General features: G+C 43.5%; 1 protein-coding gene across 3 annotated transcripts in view; it reads right to left on the bottom strand.

Moving 5' to 3' along the window:
- Positions 1-10,144: 10,144 nt before the first annotated feature.
- The window catches only part of DSE (dermatan sulfate epimerase), a 42,778-nt gene continuing 31,221 nt past the window's right edge, over positions 10,145-21,701 (bottom strand). For 2 of the 3 annotated variants that reach the window (XM_044291514.1, XM_044291515.1), the window contains 3 exons: positions 19,315-19,554; positions 14,058-14,265; positions 10,145-12,678 (listed from right to left, as the gene is read on the bottom strand). In XM_044291514.1, coding sequence (XP_044147449.1) covers positions 10,932-12,678; positions 14,058-14,265; positions 19,315-19,554 — 2,195 coding nt within the window. In that variant the 3' untranslated portion in view covers positions 10,145-10,931. The remainder of the gene's footprint in view (positions 12,679-14,057; positions 14,266-19,314; positions 19,555-21,701) is intronic. The other variant, XM_044291513.1, reaches the window with a different exon arrangement.

Here is a 21,701-nt window from a genome sequence, read left to right as displayed (position 1 = left end):
AATGGGGCATACAATCTAAGTTCCTTATAAATATTTCTTTGGAGTGTGGGAGGAAACGGGAGTACCCGGAGCAAACCCATGCAAACATGGTGAGAACATACAAACTCCATGCAGATGGTTACCTTGGTCAGATTCAAAACTAGGACCCCAGCATATAATCTCTGAATCTTCCAGCTCACCTTCTGAAATGTCTTCAAATTATGACTCAAAATAATTATCGGAATTAAGCACTGTTCTAGGGCTTTTGTTGGAAGTAGAAAGATTGCTACAAATTGGAGGCGAGTGGGTAGGAGTAGAAGGGACAGGAACTTGCAATATCCGTGCCACAGTAGTTAACTGCTCTTAATTCTAACATGAATGTGGGTTGTTCTTTTATAGGCTACTTTCACACTGGCGTTTTGGTTTCCGTTTGTGAGATCTGTTCAGGGCTCTCACAAGCGGTCCAAAACAGATCAGTTTTGCCCTTAATGCATTCTGAATGGATAAGGATCCGCTCAGAATGCATCAGTTTGGCTCTGTTCCGCCTCCATTCTGCTTTGGTGTCCGTATGACGAAACTGAGCCAAATGGATCCATCCTGACGCACAATGTAAGTCAATGGGGACGGATCAGTTTTCACTAACACAATATGGCACAATAGAAAACGTTTTGGCTATGTTAAAGATAATACAAACGATCCGTTCTGAACGGATGCATGCTGTTGTATTATCTGAACGGATGTGTTTGTGCAGATCCATGACGGATCCGCACCAAACTCGAGTGTGAAAGTAGCCTTAATGAACTTTTTAATACAAACTTTGTGTAAAGGTTTTATGTAAATCTGTGCAATTTTTGGCACAGGAAGCACAGTTTCTTGCCGTTTTGTAGTCTGGCAAAGATTTAACATTAATCTACTTGTCTTCCTATCAAAAAGAGAGAGAGAGAGGAAGTCACCACAGTATGCATATACATATTAGCAGTTGGCACAGAGAAGTGATTTAGGGTATATGGCAAAGAACATGGCATTTGGGTTGTTATATAATGTAATATAAGTGTGTGGATGTTGCACACGGGGACGTTTTAATTAACATTGCAATTCAAATCAATTATTGCTTGTGAAAGAATCCTCAAGTAAAAATTAAACTAGTTTTAATAATTATTTTAACCACTTGCTTACCACTAGGGATGAGCGAACTCGAACTGTATAGTTCGGGTTCGTACCGAATTTTGGGGTGTCCGTGACACGGACCCGAACCCGGACATTTTCGTAAAAGTCCGGGTTCGGGTTCGGTGTTCGTCGCTTTCTTCGCGCTTTTGTGACGCTTTCTTGGCGCTTTTTGAAAGGCTGCAAAGCAGCCAATCAACAAGCGTCATACTACTTGCCCCAAGAGGCCATCACAGCCATGCCTACTATTGGCATGGCTGTGATTGGCCAGAGCACCATGTGACCCAGCCTCTATTTAAGCTGGAGTCACATAGCGCCGCCCGTCACTCTGCTCTGATTAGCGTAGGGAGAGGTTGCGGCTGCGACAGTAGGGCGAGATTAGGCAGATTAACTCCTCCAAAGGACTTGATTAACTGATCGATCTGCAGCTGTGGATCATTGAGCTGCTGATCCTCAATTGCTCACTGTTTTTAGGCTGCACAGACCGTTTGTCAGTCTCATTTTTCTGGGGTGATCGGCGGCCATTTTGTGTCTTGTGGTGCGCCAGCACAAGCTGCGACCAAGTGCATTTAACCCTCAATGGTGTGGTTGTTTTTTGGCTAAAGCCTACATCAGGGTGAAGCTGTCACACCAAGTGCATTTAACCAGCAATAGTCTGTTCATTTTTTGGCCATATACAAAATCAGGGGCAAGCTGCGCCTGTCACCAAGTGCATTTAACCCTCAATGGTGTGGTTGTTTTTTGGCTAAAGCCTACATCAGGGTGAAGCTGTCACACCAAGTGCATTTAACCAGCAATAGTCTGTTCATTTTTTGGCCATATACAAAATCAGGGGCAAGCTGCGCCTGTCACCAAGTGCATTTAACCCTCAATGGTGTGGTTGTTTTTTGGCTAAAGCCTACATCAGGGTGAAGCTGTCACACCAAGTGCATTTAACCAGCAATAGTCTGTTCATTTTTTGGCCATATACAAAATCAGGGGCAAGCTGCGCCTGTCACCAAGTGCATTTAACCCTCAATGGTGTGGTTGTTTTTTGGCTAAAGCCTACATCAGGGTGAAGCTGTCACACCAAGTGCATTTAACCAGCAATAGTCTGTTCATTTTTTGGCCATATCCCAGTCTAATTCTGTCACTAAATCCATACCGGTCACCCAGCGCCTAAATACTAGGCCTCAAATTTATATCCAGCTAAATCTGTCCCTAGTGCTGTAGCTGGGCGAGTTATTTAGTGTCCGTTCAAGCACATTTCTTGTTCTGGGTTGAAATACAATTCCCAATTTAGCAATTTCATAATTTAGTGGTTCCTGCTATATCAGAGCTATTTGAAATCTATCCCAAAAAGGGTATATAATATTGAAGGTGCACATTGGGTCATTCAGAATAACTTCACACACACCCGCTACTGTGTATTTCCAAGTCTAATTCTGTCACTAAACCCATACCTGTCACCCAGCGCCTAAATACTAGGCCTCAAATTTAAATCCCTCTAAATCTCTCGTTACCCACCGCTGTACTGTTGTTGCTGGGCAAGATATTTAGTGTCCGTCAAAGCACATTTTTTGTTCTGGGTTGAAGTACAATTCCCAATTTAGCAATTTCATAATTTAGTGGTTTCTGCTATATCAGAGCTATTTGAAATCTATCCCTAAAAGGGTATATAATATTGAAGGTGCACATAGGGTCATTCAGAATAACTTCACACACACGCTTCTGTGCATTTCCAAGTCTAATTCTGTCACTAAATCCATACCGGTGACCCAGCGCCTAAATACTAGGCCTCAAATTTAAATCCCTCTAAATCTCTCGTTACCCACCACTGTACTGTTGTTGCTGGGCAAGATATTTAGTGTCCGTCAAAGCACATTTTTTGTTCTGGGTTGAAGTACAATTCCCAATTTAGCAATTTCATAATTTAGTGGTTTCTGCTATATCAGAGCTATTTGAAATCTATCCCTAAAAGGGTATATAATATTGAAGGTGCACATAGGGTCATTCAGAATAACTTCACACACACGCTTCTGTGCATTTCCAAGTCTAATTCTGTCACTAAATCCATACCGGTGACCCAGCGCCTAAATACTAGGCCTCAAATTTAAATCCCTCTAAATCTCTCGTTACCCACCGCTGTACTGTTGTTGCTGGGCAAGATATTTAGTGTCCGTCAAAGCACATTTTTTGTTCTGGGTTGAAGTACAATTCCCAATTTAGCAATTTCATAATTTAGTGGTTTCTGCTATATCAGAGCTATTTGAAATCTATCCCTAAAAGGGTATATAATATTGAAGGTGCACATAGGGTCATTCAGAATAACTTCACACACACGCTTCTGTGCATTTCCAAGTCTAATTCTGTCACTAAATCCATACCGGTGACCCAGCGCCTAAATACTAGGCCTCAAATTTAAATCCCTCTAAATCTCTCGTTACCCACCGCTGTACTGTTGTTGCTGGGCAAGATATTTAGTGTCCGTCAAAGCACATTTTTTGTTCTGGGTTGAAGTACAATTCCCAATTTAGCAATTTCATAATTTAGTGGTTCCTGCTATATCAGAGCTATTTGAAATCTATCCCAAAAAGGGTATATAATATTGAAGGTGCACATTGGGTCATTCAGAATAACTTCACACACACCCGCTACTGTGTATTTCCAAGTCTAATTCTGTCACTAAACCCATACCTGTCACCCAGCGCCTAAATACTAGGCCTCAAATTTAAATCCCTCTAAATCTCTCGTTACCGCTGTACTGTTGTAGCTGGGAAAGTTATTTAGTGCCCGTCAAAGCACATTTTTTGTTCTGGGTTGAAGTACAATTCCCAATTTAGCAATTTCATAATTTAGTGGTTCCTGCTATATCAGAGCTATTTGAAATCTATCCCAAAAAGGGTATATAATATTCAAGGTGCACATTGGGTCATTCAGAATAACTTCACACACACGCTTCTGTGCATTTCCAAGTCTAATTCTGTCACTAAATCCATACCGGTCACCCAGCGCCTAAATACTAGGCCTCAAATTTATATCCCGCTGAATTTGAATACAATACATTGGGCCAAATAATATATTTGTTGTTGTGGTGAACCATAACAATGAGAAAAACATCTAGTAAGGGACGCGGACGTGGACATGGTCGTGGTGGTGTTAGTGGACCCTCTGGTGCTGGGAGAGGACGTGGCCGTTCTGCCACATCCACACGTCCTAGTGTACCAACTACCTCAGGTCCCAGTAGCCGCCAGAATTTACAGCGATATATGGTGGGGCCCAATGCCGTTCTAAGGATGGTAAGGCCTGAGCAGGTACAGGCATTAGTCAATTGGGTGGCCGACAGTGGATCCAGCACGTTCACATTATCTCCCACCCAGTCTTCTGCAGAAAGCGCACAGATGGCGCCTGAAAACCAACCCCATCAGTCTGTCACATCACCCCCATGCATACCAGGGAAACTGTCTCAGCCTCAAGTTATGCAGCAGTCTCTTATGCTGTTTGAAGACTCCGCTGGCAGGGTTTCCCAAGGGCATCCACCTAGCCCTTCCCCAGCGGTGAAAGACATAGAATGCACTGACGCACAACCACTTATGTTTCCTGATGATGAGGACATGGGAATACCACCTCAGCATGTCTCTGATGATGACGAAACACAGGTGCCAACTGCTGCGTCTTTCTGCAGTGTGCAGACTGAACAGGAGGTCAGGGATCAAGACTGGGTGGAAGACGATGCAGGGGACGATGAGGTCCTAGACCCCACATGGAATGAAGGTCGTGCCACTGACTTTCACAGTTCGGAGGAAGAGGCAGTGGTGAGACCGAGCCAACAGCGTAGCAAAAGAGGGAGCAGTGGGCAAAAGCAGAACACCCGCCGCCAAGAGACTCCGCCTGCTACTGACCGCCGCCATCTGGGACCGAGCACCCCAAAGGCAGCTTCAAGGAGTTCCCTGGCATGGCACTTCTTCAAACAATGTGCTGACGACAAGACCCGAGTGGTTTGCACGCTGTGCCATCAGAGCCTGAAGCGAGGCATTAACGTTCTGAACCTGAGCACAACCTGCATGACCAGGCACCTGCATGCAAAGCATGAACTGCAGTGGAGTAAACACCTTAAAACCAAGGAAGTCACTCAGGCTCCCCCTGCTACCTCTTCTGCTGCTGCCGCCTCGGCCTATTCTGCTGCTGCCGCCTCGGCCTCTTCCTCCGCCTCTGGAGGAACGTTGGCACCTGCCGCCCAGCAAACAGGGGATGTACCACCAACACCACCACCACCACCTCCGTCACCAAGCGTCTCAACCATGTCACACGCCAGCGTTCAGCTCTCCATCTCACAAACATTTGATAGAAAGCGTAAATTCCCACCTAGCCACCCTCGATCCCTGGCCCTGAATGCCAGCATTTCTAAACTACTGGCCTATGAAATGCTGTCATTTAGGCTGGTGGACACAGACAGCTTCAAACAGCTCATGTCGCTTGCTGTCCCACAGTATGTTGTTCCCAGCCGGCACTACTTCTCCAAGAGAGCCGTGCCTTCCCTGCACAACCAAGTATCCGATAAAATCAAGTGTGCACTGCGCAACGCCATCTGTAGCAAGGTCCACCTAACCACAGATACGTGGACCAGTAAGCACGGCCAGGGACGCTATATCTCCCTAACTGCACACTGGGTAAATGTAGTGGCAGCTGGGCCCCAGGCGGAGAGCTGTTTGGCGCACGTCCTGCCGCCGCCAAGGATCGCAGGGCAACATTCTTTGCCTCCTGTTGCCACCTCCTCCTTCTCGGCTTCCTCCTCCTCTTCTTCCACCTGCTCATCCAGTCAGCCACACACCTTCACCACCAACTTCAGCACAGCCCGGGGTAAACGTCAGCAGGCCATTCTGAAACTCATATGTTTGGGGGACAGGCCCCACACCGCACAGGAGTTGTGGCGGGGTATTGAACAACAGACCGACGAGTGGTTGCTGCCGGTGAGCCTCAAGCCCGGCCTGGTGGTGTGTGATAATGGGCGAAATCTCGTTGCAGCTCTGGGACTAGCCAATTTGACGCACATCCCTTGCTTGGCGCATGTGCTGAATTTGGTGGTGCAGAAGTTCATTCACAACTACCCCGACATGTCAGAGCTGCTGCATAAAGTGCGGGCCGTCTGTTCGCGCTTCCGGCGTTCACATCCTGCCGCTGCTCGCCTGTCTGCGCTACAGCGTAACTTCGGCCTTCCCGCTCACCGCCTCATATGCGACGTGCCCACCAGGTGGAACTCCACCTTGCACATGCTGGACAGACTGTGCGAGCAGCAGCAGGCCATAGTGGAGTTTCAGCTGCAGCACGCACGGGTCAGTCGCACTACAGAACAGCACCACTTCACCACCAATGACTGGGCCTCCATGCGAGACCTGTGTGCCCTGTTGCGCTGTTTCGAGTACTCCACCAACATGGCCAGTGGCGATGACACCGTTATCAGCGTTACAATACCACTTCTATGTCTCCTTGAGAAAACACTTAGGGCGATGATGGAACAGGAGGTGGCCCAGGAGGAGGAGGAGGAGGATGAGGAAGAGGGGTCGTTTTTAGCACTTTCAGGCCAGTCTCTTCGAAGTGACTCAGAGGGAGGTTTTTTGCAACAGCAGAGGCCAGGTACAAATGTGGCCAGCCAGGGCCCACTACTGGAGGACGAGGAGGACGAGGATGAGGAGGAGGTGGAGGAGGATGAGGATGAAGCATGGTCACAGCGGGGTGGCACCCAACGCAGCTCGGGTCCATCACTGGTGCGTGGCTGGGGGGAAAGGCAGGACGATGACGATACGCCTCCCACAGAGGACAGCTTGTCCTTACCCCTGGGCAGCCTGGCACACATGAGCGACTACATGCTGCAGTGCCTGCGCAACGACAGCAGAGTTGCCCACATTTTAACCTGTGCGGACTACTGGGTTGCCACCCTGCTGGATCCACGCTACAAAGACAATGTGCCCACCTTACTTCCTGCACTGGAGCGTGATAGGAAGATGCGCGAGTACAAGCGCACGTTGGTAGACGCGCTACTGAGAGCATTCCCAAATGTCACAGGGGAACAAGTGGAAGCCCAAGGCCAAGGCAGAGGAGGAGCAAGAGGTCGCCAAGGCAGCTGTGTCACGGCCAGCTCCTCTGAGGGCAGGGTTAGCATGGCAGAGATGTGGAAAACTTTTGTCAACACGCCACAGCTAACTGCACCACCACCTGATACGCAACGTGTTAGCAGGAGGCAACATTTCACTAACATGGTGGAACAGTACGTGTGCACACCCCTCCACGTACTGACTGATGGTTCGGCCCCATTCAACTTCTGGGTCTCTAAATTGTCCACGTGGCCAGAGCTAGCCTTTTATGCCTTGGAGGTGCTGGCCTGCCCGGCAGCCAGCGTTTTGTCTGAACGTGTATTCAGCACGGCAGGGGGCGTCATTACAGACAAACGCAGCCGCCTGTCTACAGCCAATGTGGACAAGCTGACGTTCATAAAAATGAACCAGGCATGGATCCCACAGGACCTGTCCGTCCCTTGTCCAGATTAGACATTAACTACCTCCCCATAACCATATATTATTGGACTCCAGGGCACTTCCTCATTCAATCCTATTTTTATTTTCATTTTACCATTATATTGCGATGCTACCCAAAGTTGAATGAACCTCTCCTCTGCCTGTGTGCTAGGCCTAAATATATGCCAATGGACTGTTGCAGTGGTGGCTGACATGAAGCCTGATTCTCTGCTATGACATGCAGACTAATTCTCTGCTGACATGAAGCCAGATTGTCTGTTACGGGACCTCTCTCCTCTGCCTGGGTGCTGGGCCTAAATTTATGACAATGGACTGTTGCAGTGGTGGCTGACGTGAAGCCTGATTCTCTGCTATGACATGCAGACTGATTCTCTGCTGACATGAAGCCAGATCGTCTGTTACGGGACCTCTCTGCTCTGCCTGTGTGCTAGGCCTAAATATATGCCAATGGACTGTTGCAGTGGTGGGTGACGTGAAGCCTCATTCTCTGCTATGACATGCAGACTGATTCTCTGCTGACATGAAGCCAGATTGTCTGTTACGGGACCTCTCTGCTCTGCCTGTGTGCTAGGCCTAAATATATGCCAATGGACTGTTGCAGTGGTGGCTGACGTGAAGCCTCATTCTCTGCTATGACATGCAGACTAATTCTCTGCTGACATGAAGACAGATTCTCTGTTACGGGACCTCTCTCCTCTGCCTGGGTGCCGGGGCCTAAATATCTGAGAATGGACTGTTCCAGTGGTGGGTGACGGGAAGCCAGATTCTCTGCTATGGAACCTCTCTCCAATTGATTTTGGTTAATTTTTATTTATTTAATTTTTATTTTAATTAATTTCCCTATCCACATTTGTTTGCAGGGGATTTACCTACATGTTGCTGCCTTTTGCAGCCCTCTAGCCCTTTCCTGGGCTGTTTTACAGCCGTTTTAGTGCCGAAAAGTTCGGGTCCCCATTGACTTCAATGGGGTTCGGGTTCGGGACGAAGTTCGGATCGGGTTCGGATCCCGAACCCGAACATTTCCGGGATGTTCGGCCGAACTTCTCGAACCCGAACATCCAGGTGTTCGCTCAACTCTACTTACCACCACATAATGTTGGGGCTGTAAGCTTTTACTGTTGACCATCTTAGGGGTTAACAGTGAAATAATATAGTCACTATGAAGGAGTTTCTAATGTTTTGGCAATGTACGGTGCCATAGAACCAGCAACAGAAAATAGGTTGTCAAAAAACAATGTGTGCACCAGTCCTTTGAAGTCTTGCAGTGAGGCTAGCCAGTACATAAATTACAGTACAAACATACGGTAATGGTTTTATAAATATTTTGTCTTGAAATCTTTTGTAATAAAAAAAATAGCTAAAGGAAAAATATTCATTTCTTCATAATTTTCACAATATTCATAATAGTTTAATAATATATCTGTGATCTACTGGCACAAAATAAAGGTGTAATGTGTCCTGTGAAAAATAATATCAAATACATATAGGTTGGTTCAGAAATTAAATAGTAACCGGATTTCCCGCACCATATGATGCACTGGCCCATAAGATTCACCTATAAGAAAAATATCTAATGTAATCAGTCCCCCAATCTCCATCAGACCTCCAAATCAGACCCCTAATCTTCATCAGACCTCAGACCAGACGAAAAATAAAATAACTTACCTCTTCTGCTCTGGATGGCACCAACATTTGGGAGATCCTGTGTGCTCTTCTGGCAGTGGTGCACTGTGACCCGAAGTCACACAGCTTCGGGTCAAAACTAGTGATTATGTGCACAACAACCTGACGCTGGACACAGCACAGTGCGGCACCCGGAGAAGACCTGGGAGAGGTGGGTAAAGCCAGCACCGGCTATATTCACTGCTCCACAGGCCTACTGTAATAATGAGAGCTTCCGCTCATTGGTATACACATCATAAGACACATTGACATTTTCCCCCCACTTTTTGTCAGAGAAGGTGTAAAAAGCTTAGTAAAGTGTGTAAAACTATTGGTAAATGTGATGCAAAGCATGCATGCCAATTTTGTGGAACATTTCAATAGTAAATCTGCCCCAGTGTGTCTTCACTAGAGTTTTCTTCATGGTGTTTTACCTGTATAGAGAAGGTTTTGGCTAAACACCTGAAAAAAATGCCAAGAGTTACAGCATGCTACATTTTTGAAAAGAAGAAAGATAATTAACAGAAACCTCAGAAGCAAAAGAACGCTTGTGTGTCCTGTGTTTCATATTTCCCATAGACCTTCAGCTAAAATCTGGCATTGGCACTCTTGCAGCAAAATACTCTGCAAAATACAATGCAAAAGTGCAGAAAATGCCACCAAAAAAACTATTCGGGTCATATATCAAACTTGCGTGAAGTAAAACTGGCTTAATTGCCCATAGCAACCAATCAGATTCCACCTTTCATTTTTGACAGCTTCTTTGGAAAATGAAAGGGTGAATCTGATTAGTTGTCATGGACAACTAAGCCAGTTCCACTTTACACCAGTTTGATAAATAACCCCCTATGTCTGAAAACATCTTTAAAGAGGTATTGTATAAAATTATCTAATTTTTCAAAGTGATACAATCTTAAAAATAGATTTTCATATACATAGAATAGAACACAACATATATACCACAGCAGAGGCAAGATCAGTAACTGACCTGTACATATTTTGTCCATTGATGGGATTTGTCCATTGATGGGATATGTCCGTCATATTAGAAGTGTACTGGAGTAAGAAGTGGCAAAATATATTAAGAACTTCACACCTTTTTATAAATTTGGCACATCTGACAGTTTTACACTGACCTAGATTTGCACTATAATTTATGCAAACTGCTGGATTAAATTATAGTAAATATGTAAGCCATGGAAGGCCACGTCCTCACACTAAACCCCATCCACTGTTTTAAAGGTGGCTTAGGCGGTGTACAGATGAAAAGGAGCAAATCTGCAACCTTTGTTTATTGAAAAACTGGCATACGGCCTGTGATAAAGTCTCCCCAACTGACCACCTGCACAGCATTTCTAACATACATTTATAGAATATTCCACACATTTAGGTACTTTAACAAACAAAACAAAATTTATTTTCCTGTCTGTAGTATTGACCGAGCAAGTAAACATTCATAGTAGTCCATTCATATTTTATAGTGAGTTTCCCTTTATAAAACATGTCCAGATATAAACGTTTTTATAATATTACCATTTTACAAAGAATTGCAAAAAATTTGCACTAAATGCTGTTGATGTCCCAATTTTGCATAGATGTAAAGGTCTTCCTGTTCTAACACTGTGTCCGATGACATGAGGAATAAAGCCACAATAATATACAGAAATCAACAGACAGTATGACATAAAGACACCTCTTTCTATAGACATTTTTAGTCCTCAAAAATCGTGACAATTGTAATGCTAAGAGAACTATAAAAATGGCAATATTTAGGATTAAAAAAAGTCTTGTATAAGAAGCAGATATTAATGAAGGCTTGTTGTAATGTGTCGTCCACATGGGGCCATGCCTGTTAGGAGGGCTAGATTTCTGCTTTACTGATGGCTCATCTACAAAATCCAGAAGGTCTTTCATTTCTTCATCCTCATTTATTGGAATTTCACTTTGAGCCAGAGCCATGGCCTTTTGTCTGGTCTGCTTTTCATTTACTTCTATTTGTGCAAACATGTCTGGAACAGCATTGATAAACTTGTACTTTCTTGGTCCCTTTTTGGTTTTTTTCACCTTGCTTGGTTGCCTCTGCTGCTGAGAAATAGAAAATAACTTCTCAATTGCCTCCTCTGTATTTCTTTTATCGGAAAACCTAAGAATCCGCTCAGCAGTCTCCCTAAAACTAGCGGTGTTCTTTACATGCGACAAGATTTGTTTCTCCAGTTGCTGGAAGACTGGTTTGAAGTGTTGGAGATGCTGCTCTAAAATGGCCACATAATCCTTTACTTCAGTTGGTGAAGAGCTTTTGATGGATGAACTTTTGTCAAACACAATTCTCTGTCTGTCTGCAACTACTTTAGCATAAATTGACTCACTTGGTGTTTCCCCAGTGAAGAGGTAGACAGCGTAAGCATGATCACTAGTTGCCAGAAACACGTCAACTTGCTGATAGTCTCCATGGACACTAAAACTCTCAACATCAACAGATGGTCCAATAAAAAGGTATATTGCTCTTGTGATTGGCTTCCTGAGATGGGTAGTAACATTCACATAGTTAGTTCCATTATAAGGGTAACCTTGCGGGTAGTTTACGGAGGTGATGATGGCTTTCTCACTCAAGCCAGTGTCATCCATCCAATACATCTTATATATTTCATCTCTGTGCCTAATTATTGCACCATGAACACCATCAATAGAGGTTTCCTCAAAAGGCAAGTCTACATTGTGGAAAAAAGTTGTTGTTGCCTCCAAAGTACTACTGTGGTCTAGGTGAATATGGTCAACAAGTAGCAGCAGTTGTGGATGGAGTAGAACAAGATTTCTTTGAACGCTTTTCAACTTTAGTGCTGGGCTGTAGGCTGAAACCCCTTCACCCCTTATGAAAACAACTCCACTTTTCTCCATTGCTGCAGTCACCCTTCCGTGAGAGTCTGCAGCTTCACCATGCTTATATTTAAGCCATTTTGAAGTACAATCTTCTGTCACCTGACCTTCCCACGGAGAAAAGCAGCAATCTGAAACGGATGGGGAAAACATTAAGACATTGTTTAAATAAGTATATTTTGGTCCGTATAAAGCTTCTGTTATAAAAGGAAATCCATTTGGTGCAAACGTGAAGGAATTCTGATCTGGATGTTCATGCCCAGCATTAAAGTTTCTCCATCCTTTGATCCACTGATTGTATTTATTTTTGTGAACAATATCAAATATTGCACGGCCACCAAGCTTTCCAGATTTGAAAGAGATAAAAGGCCTGTTGATTTCAGCTGGTAGAGAACTCCCAAAGGTCACCACACCCCAGTCTTCAAAAAAATGCAACTTAGGAGTACCATAGTCTGGTGGAGGTGTAGATGGCAATGATGCGTCATACCTGTAAAACATAAAATAAATCCTTTAGCATTAATATTCAGTCACTGTTAAGTTTTTTTTTTTTATGACATTACATATTGCAGTTAAAGTGACACGACAACCACAGTCATTGTGGCGTTTTCAATAGCAGATATGTTCTATGTACAATATTTGTCCTGTGACGACCAATGTAACTTTGAATTTTTGTAATCTGAGACCATAACTCTATGGAACTTTGTTGGGTGATCTCTTCTGTTATAGTTTTTTGGTCAACAGCACATTATCCTGTCTAAACCAGGGACTTGCTGCCAAAAATATGCAAACTCAAAGGGGGATGAACGGTTACAGTAATGATCTTCTATCCCTCATTCAGTTTGCAGAGATGCTACAAGGCAACCAATCAGTGCCTGCACTTCAGTAATACAGAGGTTTCATCAGTGAAATGCCCATGCTTATTGACTGGATCTTCCATCCAATCACACATGCTGCAAATCTGGACTGTCTATGATGACACTGGATGTGGTTTCAAGCTACTATAAGCCAGGAATGACCATTGTATGTGGAAAATATTGTATCCCGAGACTATTGTAACTTGACGGAGCATTGAATTGCAAAGATTTATGAGGTCATTTGTTTCAAATGTTTCTACTCTCAGACCAACTCCTTTGGCTACAGAACAGTAAGCTACCACTGAAAAGTATAATCAGCTCTAGCGACTAGAATAACCAAGCTCACCATATTACCTCTTGAATTCTAAGCTGTCTGCTAAGTATTAAAAGGACCCAGGGGTAATAACACAGGCCAAAGTAGATCCCCATACATTTTAGTGATGAAGTCTGGATCACAAACATACCATAGCTATAACTATCTTAAAATAGTGCAATGCAGTGTGATTGTTAGCCCAATACAAGAGACTTTTTGCTAACTTATAGCTTTCGGCAAGCGATTACAGCTTGATAAGAGTGACCAAAAATGTCTGTGCTAGGTAAATAAAGACTGCTCACTATGATATTATGCTACATCATAGCAAGCAAGAACGTCAATCAAAAGCATTCAAGTATGAAGTCGGAGCTGGCAAGTCTTACCTCTGATTCTCACTGGCTTCATGCAGGTCTACCCCCCTCCATTTTAGAATATGATCAGCAGTTTACTAAATGACTAAGCCACTAGTCATTTTATTAAGTAAGATTAGAAAAAGTGTGTGCAACAATGTCACTGTTAGTAGACCTTTATCTAATATTTTTACAGAGCTCCAATGACTGCTCCCACCTAACATTGGAAGAATCTGAACTTCCTGAGAGTGGAATTGTTTTCAAAACTCTTGGATCCGTGTAAGAAGCTAAATCTGAAATGAAAGTTATGATGCAGTCATTTTAGACTTTAGAGAAAATGCTTGCTTACCAAAGAAACTCTGTGTGCAGAGTACACCAACGTTGACCCTTGGCTGGGGTCCCAGGTCCTTCCTGGACTCTGTTTAGTTGAATCTGTTCCGCCAGCCAATTGCCACTGCCATTCCTCATAACAAACTTATCCAAAAACACCAGCTGGCTCTCAGGACCATAGAACCAATTGTAGTTCGAATCGGCTATGGCAACTGATCTCCGAAAACCTAGAAAAAAAGCACATTATATACATCATCATACAGCTAACCATTAGCATTCTATAAGGCAGTGATGGCGAACCTTTTACAGACCGAGTGCCCAAACTGCCACCCAAAACCCACTTATTTATCGCAAAGTGCCAACACGGCAATTTACCCTGAATACTACAGTCCACTATAGGATATCTTCCATGTACTTTATCATTTAGCTATAATAGCCTGCGCACATTTAATGCGCTGCCTGTGCTGTTCATAGCGTGCCCTGCGCTGATAAATGGAAGGAAAAGTGTAAGGCATATTGGTACACCATAGACTTTTTCCAGGGTGCGGGTGCTGAGAGAGAGGGCTCTGAGTGCCACCTCTGGCACCCGTGCCATAGGTTCGCCACCACTGATATAAAGGATATAAAATTAAAGCACATTCTCAGGCAGTTAGACTATATTAAGGGCAATTGTACACACACTTTATGCAGTACATTTTATATATAATCTATATCAGGGGCGTAGCTATAGGGGGTGCAGAGGTAGCAGTCGCTACCGGGCCCAGGAGTCTGAGGGGCCCCAAAGACCCTTGTACCACATGAGAAGACACCTGTTTTATAGAAGGTGCATACTGGTCAAGTTACACCTCTGGCTGGAGGGAAAGTGTTAGGTCAAGAATTTGGCAGAGGGGGGTGCTGTTTCAATTTTTGCCTCAGGCAGCAGGAAGGCAATGTGCTTCCTTGCCCCTGGCCACAAAGCAATGAGCTAAGGGAGGCCCTAACTGAACTCTTGCACCAGGGCCCATGAACCTTTAGCTACACCCCTGATCTATATATAATCTTTGAAAAAGATATCAGCTGGCCGAGAGTAATGAGAGTAGTGCACTTTTGCAACCACATTTATAGTGACACATGGCACCCCCAACTATCAGCTGTTTTCGGCAGCATCGGCCTCCAGTAACAAAACAATGGATGGAGCTGGAAGCAGAATGCTCCACCCAATGTGTAGTTGCATACTGCCACTCAGCAGATGATCCTGGTCCGCCACACCACTAATCTGATATTGACGACCTATCCTGGAAAACCCTTTTAAAGCCTATTTCAGAAGGATGATAAGAAACCAGTGAACATGGATGAGATTTCAAATGGACCACAAACAGATGGGTGTGTTTTTTTCTCAGAACCCATGTATTTAAATAAATATCATGCTGCTATTTTCTTGGCAAAGACCGTTGGTCCGTGCAAAAAAAAAACACCCATGTGAATGCTTCCATTTAATTGAACAGGTCAGTGCTCAGTCTGGGTGCTGTCTGTTGTAAACTGGGACAGCCACTAGATGGAAGCATCACCCATCTGTAAGCGCACTTAGGGCTGTATTACACCAATTATTTATCTGACCAATTCCTGTCGAATCAGACCAATAGTTGGTGTGTGTAACAAAAGATCTGAATGTGTAAGCGGCCATCTGACCAATGATTGGTCAGAAAATCTGTCAGATAATCTGCTGGTGAAATACAGCCCTAAGACATCCCATCAGGATTAGATAAGAAAATTAGGTTAGTTTTACACCTTGTTTTGGCATCTTATTGAAATGTACAGTTGGGGGGGGGAGCATGTAGCATTGTCAAATTTACTGTAAAAAATGAAGCAAAAGGACAACAAAATGATGCGGCTTTCTTTCTAACCTGTTAATGTGAACCGGTCACCTCCAAAAACCACCCCAAGCCGCCAGCAGTACCTGACAGTAGCCAGCAGCGTGTTTCCGACGATAAATTACTTCCTCAAGGCTGATACGGCTAAAGCTCAGAAAACCTTCTTTTATCCCCTGCCGACGCGCTTCTCTAGTCATGCTTGAAGTCAAGGGGGCAGCGGCCTCATTGCTTCAAGTCAAGATAACCACGCCCCCTTCCCTGCCCCTTCGCTGTGACTGACAGCACTTATGCAGAGAGTTCGGCAAACCCAGCCGAACTGCCATCTGTCAGTCACAGCGAAGGGGCAGGGAAAGGGGCGTGGTTATCCTGACTTGAAGCAATGAGGCCGCTGCCCCCTTGACTTCAAGCATGACTAGAGAAGGGCGTCGGCAGGGGATAAAAGAAGGTTTTCTGAGCTTTAGCCGCATTGGCCTTCAGGAAGAAATTTATCGTCGGAAACACGCTGCTGGCTACTGTCAGGTACTGCTGGCGGCTTGGGTGGTTTTTGGAGGTGACAGGTTCCCTTTAAGGATTCATTCTTATCCTGTTTTCTCTGTACAATAGATACCAATGACAAGATGCAACAGGGTAAATATCCTGTTGTATACTGTTTTAAAGTTACCCTTTTTTCTACCTTAGAAAAAAAAAACTTTTTCATCAGGATTACAAAAATGTGGTGAGAATGGGGCCTTAAACAGTTGTGCAGTGTCACCATATTGATGACCTATCCTCAGAATAGATCATCAATGTCAGATCTGAGAGGGTGTGACATCTGGTTTGAAGTGGCCGCAGTGCTCATGGAAGCGCCACATCCTTTTCAAAGTTTACGAGCACGCCATCCAGATCGTCATAGCAGTACAGTGTAATTTCAAGTGAATATGAGAGGAACCTGTAATTACGCTGTACCATCACTGCAATCCAGACAATGCAGCACTTGCATAAGTGCCACGGCCTTGATGAGAATAGGGCATGAATATTATGAAGCTGAACAACCCATTTAAAGGGGAAAACAACAACCGATACCCTTGTTACCAGATACTGATTACCCCCATTGATAGAATGTATCATTTCTAAATTGTTTTAAATGGGAGAAATAATCCTGTATGGATTGAGATTAAAAAAAAGCGAAAATAAATGCAGAAAATAAACAGTCAAAACCAAATTCTGAGAGTGATGATATAATTAATCATACATAATCTCTGTTCAAAATATGGTTTCTGTGAACTAACCTCAAGCTTTTAGAGCTTCCAATTACGCAGTTTTTTAACGTTTGTGTGGTTGTAGCTCAGCACACAGCATTGTAAACAAGTCAATGAGCAGCTACCATTACAAAATGTTCCTACCAGACAGAGAGATGGAATTTACAAGACTGGGCACTTTCCTCTAAATCCTGAATAAATAACTTTAAAAAGCTGTGGCTTTCCTTAGCCATTAGTCATAGAAAAGAGTCCTATTATCCAAGAGTACAGTCATACTGTATAAGAATTCATCCACGTGATTTCAGCTGTCTCTCGTGTTTCAGCTTGACCAGGTCTCAGATTCTCCTAACTAAAAAAATGTACACGGTATAAAACTGATGAAAGGTAATCCATTCAGAATCTTGTAAAAAGGTGGACATCATGACACCAGTGTGGACAGAGCCATTTGTAATACAAACAAATAGCCTGGGAGACAAAATACCAATAACCAATAAGAATTCAATGTGTTGTATGAATAAGAAAAACGTGTAAGACTGGGCATGTGGAAAACCTTTCGAAGATTTTGGAGAACTTGAATGAAGTTTCAGGAAACTGCAGCCAGAGCATACCCATACGAAAATTCAAAGCTGTATAGAAATGTGTGCTTTGCATAAAACATACCACAAAGATGCTATGTTTAGGGCACCTGGAAAGCCCCAAACACCTCACATTTTCAGAAAGCAAGGGTGGGATTTAACCAGATTGTCTCTCTTCTCTCAATCTGGTTGGTAAAATCACAACTGAATTGCAAAACGGGTTGATGGATGATTCTGCTCTGGTGTCATGTAATTTTATTGTTGATAGCTCTGCTTCAGAGTAACAGTACATACAATGAATTTGCAGCACCAACTGGTGCCAGCCATTAGTTGGTGGTCATGCTTTCCCTGGCGGCTCACAGTTTACAGCCTACTGCTGGTTAAAGGGGTTATTCCATGATTGATGTAGAAAATGAAAATCAGACATCACATGGTACACGAACAATCTCTTTCTAACAAAGCTAGAACCAGCTCTGTACCTCACATGGATCTAGATATCTCCCCATTCATTGCTCCGTTTGTTCTGCTAGATTCTCTTCAGGCTGACATCTCAGGGGGAGTGTCCTCTCTGCTGCAGCTCTTTCCCTGTATCTGACACAGCTTATAACAAAACATATGGCTGGTGGCAGATAAAGATGTAAACTGGGCATGTAGACCACCTCAGTGAGGTGGACAGAGAAACACAGTAAGTAAAAAATCAAAAAGCAGGTAGTGCTATACGGATACATTTCATTTAATGACATCATGTCTATACAAAATTTGTAATTACATGCAAGTACTGAAGTATTCTGAACCAAGTGCTGGTTTCAAAAATGGAGAATATTCTATGTATATACACATACACACCGCGCATTTGGAAACTCTTTAGACCTTCTCACTTTTTTCACATTTGTTACAGCCTTTTGATCAAATGAAATAACCCCCCCCCCCCATCAATCAATCTGCACTCAATTATTATTTTAGTTTCTCTCTTTTAAATAAATTAGCAAAGATTTTAAACTTTGTGTGTGTGTGTGTTTACAATCGCACCATCGCATTTACAATCACGAAATTTGGGAAGGTTTTAGACCAGGTCTTAGCTGTCTAAGACGTACTGTTCCCGAGATATTCCCAAAAAATGCAATAGCCAATAGAAGCTTGATCACATGACTCTTATCAGCCAATAGAAGCTCGCAGGCCGTTAGCATCCACATACACAGTTTTACTCCAGGTTTCCATAACAATCCAGCCATTTATCTTCACTGCTGTAGGAGAGCTTTAAAGGAAATCTGTCACCAGGATAATAGCTATTGAAGTAAAGCCATGGCCTAATAGCATTTATTACCTTATTTCAAGATGTGCCTTTGTTCCAGCAATAGCTGTTTTTATCCTCTGAAAATCCAGTTTATTTGGTATGCAAATGAGCCAGTAAGGTGCCCAGAGGGGCGTCACTCTTGCAGGAAGGAACCCAGACACGCCCCCTGCCACAATGTGTCCACCCTCAAAAGACAAACTTAAAACCCCACCCCCAGGTACCGCTGAGTCACAAATTTAGTAATAAAAAAAGACCTTATTTTCATCTGGAAAAACTGTTCTGTTTAGATAAATTATTTCATTTTTCCAAAGTCTCTTACCTGGCAAGACAGTCCTGTACATAAAAGCAAAGTGTTCTTTTAGCCAAGGATGGTTGAAATGATTGATATCAAAATGCCTTTGGACAAGAAACATATACTGGAAGAGAGATCTTGTTGTATAGCTGCCATAAGCCACACCTTCATAAAGTGACCCATCTGTCACATCATTCAACAGGACTATGGATTTTTCCATGATGGTTAGAACTTGTTTTGTCCAGAAGTAAGCTTCTTGTAAATATCCTAATAAAATGAAAACGCATTCATTTAAAATACAGCAACAACAAAAACAGCATGGTTGAAAATTATTTTAACTGAATCTTTTCAGCTGTATTGTATTGCTTCAGTGTATCTATTAAAAAAGAAAAAACTTTTCTGTAAACCTATGTGTCTCCATTTTTAAAATGTGTAGTCTGATCCTGCAGTCATGTGTTAAGGTCAGTGTTAAGATAAAAGTTGGCTGAAATTGCCAATTTTGGCCAAACATGGTTTGAAAAACTTGACAGATTTGGCTGCCAAAAAGGTGACTTGCCAGGTTGGAAAATTGGCCATAGTCAGCCATATAGTTGGACAGGATGATCTACTGAATTCAGGCATTTATTTACAGTACTATTTTGCTTCAGGACCAGGGTGTCTACTATTGTAAGGAGGACCTGTGATCAGTTTTTGAAATCAACATGGCTTGCCTGTAATAAATCCCACTGCTGGCTGCAGATTGCCTGTGCTTGGCGTTATTCTTTTGGTTCGCTTCACTAGCCTTCTTGTGAGTATTTTGTCTACTAGATTCTTGACCTCTGATTTGCACCCTTAGGGTACTTTCACACTAGCGTTATTCTTTTCCGGCATTGAGTTCCATCCTAGGGGCTCAATACTGGAAAAGAACTGATCAGTTTTATTCTAATGCATTCTGAATAGAGAGCAATCCGTTCAGGATGCATCAGGATGTCTTCAGTTCAGTCTTTTAGACTTTTCAGAACGGAGATAATACTGCAGCATGCTGCAGTTTTTTCTCCGTCCAAAATTCCAGAACACCTGCATTTTTTCCCATTGAAATGCATGAATGCCGAGTGTTCCGGCAAAGCGAATCCGTTTTTTTTTTGGTCTGCGCATGCTCAGACCGCAAAAACTGAAAATGCCGGATCTGTTTTTCCGGTTGACACCAGAGAGACAGATCCAGCATTTCAATGCATTTGTCAGACAGATCAGGATCCTGACAAATGCCACCAGTTTGCATACGTTTTGACGGATCCGGCAGGCTGTTCCGGCGATGGAACTGCCTGCCGGAATCCTCTGCCGCAAATGTGAAAGTACCCTTAACTTGATTTTTCCCTGACTATTTGGACCCCAACATTTCTTCCTGGTTTTGACCCTGGCTTGGTATTGCATCAAATTTGGCTTGTTTTCCCCTGTCTGCCCTCCTGGTATTGACATTGGCGAGGTCCTGATTTATGGTTCCTGATTCAGCTCAATTTTGTCTCTATGGTCTGACCCAGCTTGTCTGTTTCCATCTTTTTCCTGTTTTCATGGTTGCTGATCTGTCACTAGTTTATTATTTTCCTCCTGGCCTTCCCTCCCATATAGACCTCTGCATTTATTATGGAAGGGACTGTCGACCAGTTGAGTGACGCTGTTTAGGCTGGATCGTGCGAGTAGGTAGGGATAGTGAAATGAACGCATTCAGGGTACACTGCTCCCTACCGTGACTACACTACTTACCATATTTTACATTTATACCCTCCAACACTTTTTGGTGCACTAACAGAGAGCCTAAGTACAAAAGGACATAGACCAGCTCTATGCTCCACAGGCAACATGCACAATATCGCTCTTACACTGTCATAGTGGAGAGCATCTAAGCACTGGAGAGGCACAGCCTGATCTCTAGAAAATGTAACTAATCTCGCAAGAGCAGGTTGTGGGAAGACCATCCCCTGCTCCTCCACTTTGAATGCCATCACCGGAACCTGAGTGATTTCAAAAACTGATTACAGGTCCTTTTTTAATACCAACTCCCTATTCAACCAGTTTAGTCTGGACATGTTGCTGGTAAGATTGTTCGTACAAATGATGTAGCCAATTGGCTGCAGCCAATAATTATCTTGTGGCTTTACTATCTTTGCTTCCTCAGCTTGCTAATTAAACTACAGAGAGGTCACACAAATCCACACATCCTACATCCTTCCATCCACTCACTGGTCTACTAAATCCTATCTACTAGTGTCATCAAACCTAGTCCTACTCTAACGGTATATTTATATGAGGCAGACTTGCAGATTATTCTATGGCTGAATATAATTCCCTTTCATCTGAATGGTGTTGTCTCAGAGGTAAGAACATGAAGTTTTGCAAGTCTCTTGGTGCATGGTATACCTTTTTCACCATTTCCCCCT

The sequence above is a fragment of the Bufo gargarizans genome, chromosome 4, assembly GCF_014858855.1.
Source record: "Bufo gargarizans isolate SCDJY-AF-19 chromosome 4, ASM1485885v1, whole genome shotgun sequence".
NCBI classification, from domain to species: domain Eukaryota; kingdom Metazoa; phylum Chordata; class Amphibia; order Anura; family Bufonidae; genus Bufo; species Bufo gargarizans.
This window is presented reverse-complemented; position numbering and strand designations above follow the sequence as displayed.